The 6,788-nt window shown below is 63.8% G+C and overlaps 1 protein-coding gene across 1 annotated transcript in view; it reads left to right on the plus strand.

The window, feature by feature from the left end:
- SHH (sonic hedgehog signaling molecule) overlaps window positions 1-6,788 on the plus strand; it is an 18,190-nt gene that overhangs the window by 5,649 nt on the left and 5,753 nt on the right. The window contains exons 2-3 of the mRNA XM_017860555.1: window positions 3,235-3,496; window positions 6,077-6,783. Coding sequence (XP_017716044.1) covers window positions 3,235-3,496; window positions 6,077-6,783 — 969 coding nt within the window. The remainder of the gene's footprint in view (window positions 1-3,234; window positions 3,497-6,076; window positions 6,784-6,788) is intronic.

Below are 6,788 nucleotides of genomic sequence, written 5' to 3' on the forward strand. Positions count from 1 at the left end.
CAGGGCCCAGCGGCCCCGCGCCCGGCCACTCTCGCCGCCGCGCGCACAGGCAGCATTTGAACTTCTGACCTTCTGTCAACTTCCCTCAGACGAACGAAACGAAAACAAATACTTTTTTCCTTGGGCAGTGGCCATTCCCGTTCCCAACACAAAAGGAGGGGAAGGACGGCCCAAGTGGGGTTGGGTGGGGAAAGCCAGGCCGGGATTATCAGGCAGACCCCACAAAGGTCCCCTAAAACCGAGGGGTAGGGGCTGGCAGTCTGTGAGGTACCCCCAGTTGATCCCTCCCCTACCTTCCTTCTCCCGATTCCAGGAGTTAAGGGTGGGGGAGGAAGGGATGGGGAAGGCGGAGGCTCGGGTGCTGAGGGCAGGGGCGGGGTGAAGGAGGAGGCAGGGGAGCCCCAGGCCCGCGGGAGGTTTGGGGAGCCTGCTCGGACGCCCTCATTTTAAATAACCACCAAGGCTCTGCCCCAGCTGCGTGGCCCTCCTCTTCTGTCTCCCTCCCTGTCTCTGGCTCTCTAATGTGACTGCCGCCCAAGTCCCTCAACCATGGCGAGATCGTCCCCAGTGGAACTTTCAGAGCAGTTCTGGAACGCAGGAGCTGCCGGTTAATATTAACCCGGGAGAGGAAAGCGCAGACAGACACGCTCTCCCCGCGCTGGCCTAGGGTGCCAGGAGAGGGTGCTGGCGGCCAGGGGGTCCTAGGGGGCAGGAGGCCCGAGGGCCGGATCTGAAGCCTGGAGTAGGGTCCCGAGCCGCCACACTAAATAGATCTCCTGTGCGCTCTGGGGCCACCAGGAAAGACGCTCAGGTGTGGGTTTGGGGAGGGGCTGTTCCACCAAGCGTGGGGAAAGGACAGTGGAGAGAGGTGCGTTTTGGGGGCTGGGGCTGTTTTGAAGTTGGGACGCCCCCACCCCCGCGCTGGGGGAAGCCCACCGGCTGCTGGCCGTGACAGTCGGCGCGGCTCGCAGATCAGGGAGGTGGGCAGGAGCTCAGGCGTGGGGAACAACTTGGCCTCAGCCGACACAAAGCCCGGCCCCGGCGGCCCTGCTGGGCTTCACGGTGGCTGCACAGAGTCGGGCTTGATTCGCGGCACACGACCCAATGAATTAATAACCGGCCTGGGCTTCCCGGCTTTGCCTGCGACAATCCCGCCCAGCGCGGGTGGAGGAGAGGCCGCCAGCCGAGGCCGCACGGAGCCCGGCCGGGGGAGGGCTCGAGGGGCGGGGGCGCCAACTCCCGCAACCCTCGGCCTCCGCCCCTCACCTGCGCAGCCACCTCCCGTCGCGGCCCGGCTAGGCCCCGGTCTCCCTGCCCAGGGTCCTCCATGCCTGCCCAAGTGGCGCAGTTCCCAGAGCTGGGGGCCGGGTCCTCCTCACCCTGCCGCCCTTTCCCTGGCTGCCCTCCTGGGAAGCTGTTTAAAGCTTCATCGGCGCAGCCCCAGGGGAGGGAGCTGCGGTGGGGTGGGGGGCTTGCATGGGGGGTCCGTGTGCGTGTTGGTGGTGTGCGCCTGCGCGCGACGGGCCTCACATCACAGCTCTAAACTGACCCTGGTTTACTGATTGATTTTCATGTAAAACGCGTTCAATCCTCAAGATGACCTCGCTCAAATTCTGCCCTTCCGACTTTTTTTTCTTTAACTGCTGGCAGGCCCAGAAACCTGCAGGCACTGACCTGTTACCAGGGCGGCCCCAGCCCTACCCCACCCCCAGTTGTTGTATGTTTAACTCTACAACCATATTACTGGTTTTTATTGCTGCCAGATACACAGGACTTTTCCTGTTGCGCAATTTGTCACGTCCCCTTAAAGCGCGGCAGCAGTGGGGCCAGCGTCCTCGCCCCACCCTCTCGAAAGAGTCCCCCCACCCACGCTACAGTTAGGGCCCTGGACAGAAGCTGTCCTTCCATCGCGACAGCCAGACTCCAAGCAGAGCATCCTTCCAGACTGGAGGAGGTTAGAGGTCAGCCCCGCCCTCTGCAGCAGTCACCTTGAAATTGCCTCTCGGCCTCCACTTGGCGCAGCTTCTTGGGGGATGCCACCATCGTCATCTGTGCCAGTTCCCCCTCTTTAAATCCCGTGTCCCACCAGCAGCAGCAGGATAAACATCCAGGAAGCAAGTCAGTGCCCCCACAAACACACACAGTGGATTCAACTGCTTTCTGTCGCATCCTTATCTGAAAGTGACCCAAGGGAACCCCCACAATCTGAGCGTCAGGTAACCCCGTCTGCATCTGCCTAGTCAGTGCTTCCTGATTCCTACCAGGCAACTTCCTGGGAGACTCCCCAGGCGGAGGACTCGGAGACCTCAGGCCTTCCTGGCTCCCCTCCCCCTCCTCTCAAACCCCTCCCCCTCCCTCCACCTCTTCAGTTTGCTCTTCAAACTTGCTGGACACCATTCTATGCTGGGGCCAAGAAAACAAGAGGGGAGGAAGGGAACAGGTTAAAGAAAACAAGAAACACAATCAGACCACAGAAAAGCCAGGCAGAAAAGAGTTCCACGGGCAAAAAGAATGTGGCTGTCCAGATAAAGAATGTCTGTCCCGGTCCCAGCCAGTGCTGCAAGTGGTAACTCACCTAGCCGCCTTCCACCTAGGCTCCCGACCACCCTGCAGCCCCGCCAGCGGCTTCTGACCTCCCCTCTGCCTCGGATAGGGTTAGGGCCTGAGACAAATAAATGCAAGGCCTTCAATTCTCGAAGAAACGCGCAGTGCATTTTTCTTTATTTCTGGGAACTTGCACCCAGGTATCTGTCAGGCCTGCTGTGAGGGATTCTACTCGGAGAGAAGGTGGAGCCTTCGCAGGTGGAGAAAGGGGCCGCAGAAGGGGGGCTGGAAGTGGAGGGCAACGTGGGGGCGGGGCGGGTAGTCCAGAGGGTGCCCCTGGAGGGTCCCGGAGTTGATGTCTGAAACATGCAGGTCACTTGTTTCAGAGAAACTTTATTTGCTTCTTAGGCCCCGCTAGGAGCATCGGCTGTTTCAGGACCTGGAGAAAGGCCCTCAGCTCTACTCTGAGAGGACGTGCTCCTCCATGCTCCTCCGCAAATGCTGCCCCTCTTCCCCAGCCCGGGGCTCAGCTCTTCCGTGTGTTTGGGCCGTTCCAACCCCCGTCTCCCCACCTCTCCGCATGGCCCTCGCGCCTTGAGACTGGGCAGGGCAGGCTGACGGAGGGGCCGGGAGGGGTGGCGGCCGCCCAGGCTAACGTGTCCGTCGGTGGGGGTCCCCTTGTCTTCGCAGAGGTGTAAGGACAAGTTGAACGCTTTGGCCATTTCGGTGATGAACCAGTGGCCAGGAGTGAAACTGCGGGTGACCGAGGGCTGGGACGAGGATGGCCACCACTCAGAGGAGTCTCTGCACTACGAGGGCCGCGCAGTGGACATCACCACGTCCGACCGCGACCGCAGCAAGTACGGCATGCTGGCCCGCCTGGCGGTGGAGGCCGGCTTCGACTGGGTGTACTACGAGTCCAAGGCGCACATCCACTGCTCGGTGAAAGCAGGTAAGCTGGCCCTGAACCCCGGATCCGCCCCTACGGAAGGCCACTGGCAGACCCCCGGCTTAATTCAAGGGAAAAAGAAACGTGGGGGGAGGCTGAGGGCCAGGAGCAGGGGCACTGGGCGATGACTGCGTTTCCGCGGTGGGAACCTGCCCTGTGAGGTGCCGGCCCCTCGAACTCACCCCGACCTTTGAGGCCACAGAGCCCAAAGCTCTCCATGACCCGAGGTGGGGTCCTGTGACTTCCTGCCCGCTTCTGGAGCCCCCACTGCAGGGGGTGAGAAAGCGTGACTGGGGGAGGGGCGCTAGGCCCTTCCAGGCGAGGGAAGGCAGCCCTGCGCGGTTAGCCAGGTCTGGGCGAGCTCCTTCCTCTCGTTTAGGGCTCAAGAACCAACTGCCCCCACCGGCTGTCCCAAGCGCAGGGGCGTCTGTCCTGCCCCGGAGCCCGCGTGCTGGCTCCTCCCCGCCGGGCGCCCGTGGATCCTAAGCTGCCTTCGCTCACTCGCTGAGCCTTTGGGGAGAGGCCTGGTGGGCGGCAGTAAACCCAGGGGTAACCACCTCCAGCATCTGGAGGCCGCGCGCCGGAAGCCTGCGTTCCTATTGGGAGCCGGGCTGGGACGCCCTGGGCGGCGGGCAAATCCCGGAAAGCCGGCCCGAGTCGGCGTGAGGCTGCCTTCTCTGGGCCTGCAACGCCACACGCTGTTGCTGGCGAGGAACAGCCGTAGAGGAGGCGCCATCGCGCGCACGCGAACCTCAGGCCTGGGGCTGTGTGCACAACGCTCTCCTCCGCCCGCATAAATTGGCACGTTTAGCAAAGCCGTTCACGGTGAATTTCGGGGAAACTCTGCCTTCCTCACCCCCCTTCCAGGTTTCCCTGCTTGTCTCCTAAATTCCAAGTTAATGGCAATATGTTAGTAGGAAACACTTTAAAGGTGTCAAGGCACACTTGTAGGTAAAGGCAAGCGTGGCTTCTAGTCCCCACAGAAAGCAAAGGCGTGGAGCGGGGGCGGCAGGGGCGGGTGTGCGGCCCAGAGAGCTCCGGGCCGCAGGGAGGCAGCAGGCGGCACCCCCACCTCGCGGCCTCGGCGGCGGCCCCTGGACCCAGGGCGCTCCCTGCGCAAAACCTCCTCCCCGGCTCCCTGCCCTCGGGGTCCCCCTAGCGGGGTCTCCAGAGGCCTTCTCCCAAGTGAGCAGCGCTAATCCATCCGCCGGATCGCGCCGGGAGAGCACAGCCGCGGCGCGGGAGCCGCTCATTGGCATTCTGCGCACACGGGCGGGGGCGCGGGGCGCAGTGTGTCAAGCCGGGCCGTGCGACTCGACGACTCCGGCTAGCCAGCGCCTGGGGTCGCATTCCGGGGGGCTACGGAGGGCCTCCAACGGCCAGCCCCGCACTTCATGTCGGAGAAACCGATGAGAAGATTAAAAGCCCCCTGTAATTCCAGCAGGAAGATTCTTTCTGGCAATCTCTATTTGCAAAAAGCATGATCCCAGAGATTGGAATGCAAAGAAGACGGCCCTCCCCGCCCTCCTCCCCGGCCCCCTGCGCTCCGCCCCAACTTCAATTATTGTCCTCGGGACAGTGAGCCTCAGAGAGCGACAGAGGGCTCGAGAAAGCGGGTAGCCAAGGGGCCTTGAGACTCGGAGCTTCCAGCGCTCCGAACAGGCCCCGCCATTTAAAATTCAAATACACATCTTGAGTGCTTGGAAGAGAGGCCTGGCTGTGCAAATAGTGCTTGTGAATTGCACACGGGGGGGTTTGCACCTGAGCAAATAGGGAGGGGGAGGCCCGCGAGCTGGGGAGAGAGTGAGCTGAGAAAAGGGAGGGGAGAAAATGGAAGTGTCCGCTTCCAAGAGTGTCTCCTGTTTATCCCAGAAATCACAATGACAATGCTGGGCCCTTTATTGGATTTTAATTAGAAAATCCACACAAGCCTCGGATTTTCACACCTCGGCCAATCTCTGGAATGTTTGTCCAGTTGCTACAACTACTGCAGCTATTTTTCACTCCCCGCCCCCGCCCCTCCGCAGGCCTACGCCGAGACGCCGCAGGGTGCTGCGGCCTGGCGGGCCGGCGGGCCAGGGGTTTCCGCCGCGCAGCCCGGGTGCTGAGCGCGCGAGCAGGCGCCGCGCCCCGCGCCGGGGCGGGAGGGAAGGAGGGTGTGCCCGGCGCCCGCGGGAGCTCAAGGAGGCTTCCAGAGGAATCCAAGTGCAGAGCAAACACCCTCTGGATGGATTCGCGGCGAGGCGGGGTGTGTGCGGAGCTGGGGGTGGGGTTGGAGGAAGGCGGAAGGAAGGAGTGTCACCGGCCTCTGCAGGAAACGCCAGCCAACCTCTGTCACCGCCAGCCCAGACTTAGAGAGTCGTTAAGGAATGTGCCTGCGTCGGAATCCTGTCCCTGGGGCGGTAGGGTTGGGGGAGGGAGGTCTGTGCGGGACCCACCTGGAATCAATCGCCCTGCCCAGCGCTGAGCGCATCCCTAGCCTAGGCGCGCGGGCACCAAGCGTGCGCCCTCCTCCCCAAGACGCGCCTCCCTCTCGGAACTCAATGCCCTGTACTCTCTTCTCTCCCTTCTCCTCACCCGCAGAGAACTCGGTGGCGGCCAAATCGGGCGGCTGCTTCCCGGGCTCGGCCACTGTGCACCTGGAGCAGGGCGGCACCAAGCTGGTAAAGGACCTGCGCCCCGGGGACCGCGTGCTGGCGGCGGACGACCAGGGCCGGCTACTCTACAGCGACTTCCTCACTTTCCTGGACCGCGACGACGGCGCCAAGAAGGTCTTCTACGTGATCGAGACGCGGGAGCCGCGCGAGCGCCTGCTGCTCACCGCCGCGCACCTGCTCTTCGTGGCGCCGCACAACGACTCTGCCGCCGCGGAGCCCGAGGCGTTCTCAGGCGCTGGGCCGCCTTCCGAGGGCGCACTGGGGCATCGGGCGCTGTTCGCCAGCCGCGTGCGCCCGGGCCAGCGCGTGTATGTGGTGGCCGAGCGCAACGGGGACCGCCGGCTCCTGCCCGCCGCTGTACACAGCGTGACCCTACGCGAGGAGGCCGCGGGCGCCTACGCGCCGCTCACGGCCCAGGGCACCATCCTCATCAACCGGGTGCTGGCCTCGTGCTACGCCGTCATCGAGGAGCACGGCTGGGCGCACCGGGCCTTCGCGCCTTTCCGCCTGGCGCACGCGCTCCTGGCTGCACTGGCGCCCGCGCGTACGGACCGCGGCGGGGACAGCGGCGGCGGGGACCGCGGGGGCGGCGGCAGCCGAGTACCCCCGCCTGCGCCAGGTGCGGCCGACGCTACGGG

This window comes from Rhinopithecus bieti, unplaced genomic scaffold (assembly GCF_001698545.2).
Source record: "Rhinopithecus bieti isolate Rb0 unplaced genomic scaffold, ASM169854v2 scaffold_50877, whole genome shotgun sequence".
Lineage (NCBI taxonomy): Eukaryota > Metazoa > Chordata > Mammalia > Primates > Cercopithecidae > Rhinopithecus > Rhinopithecus bieti.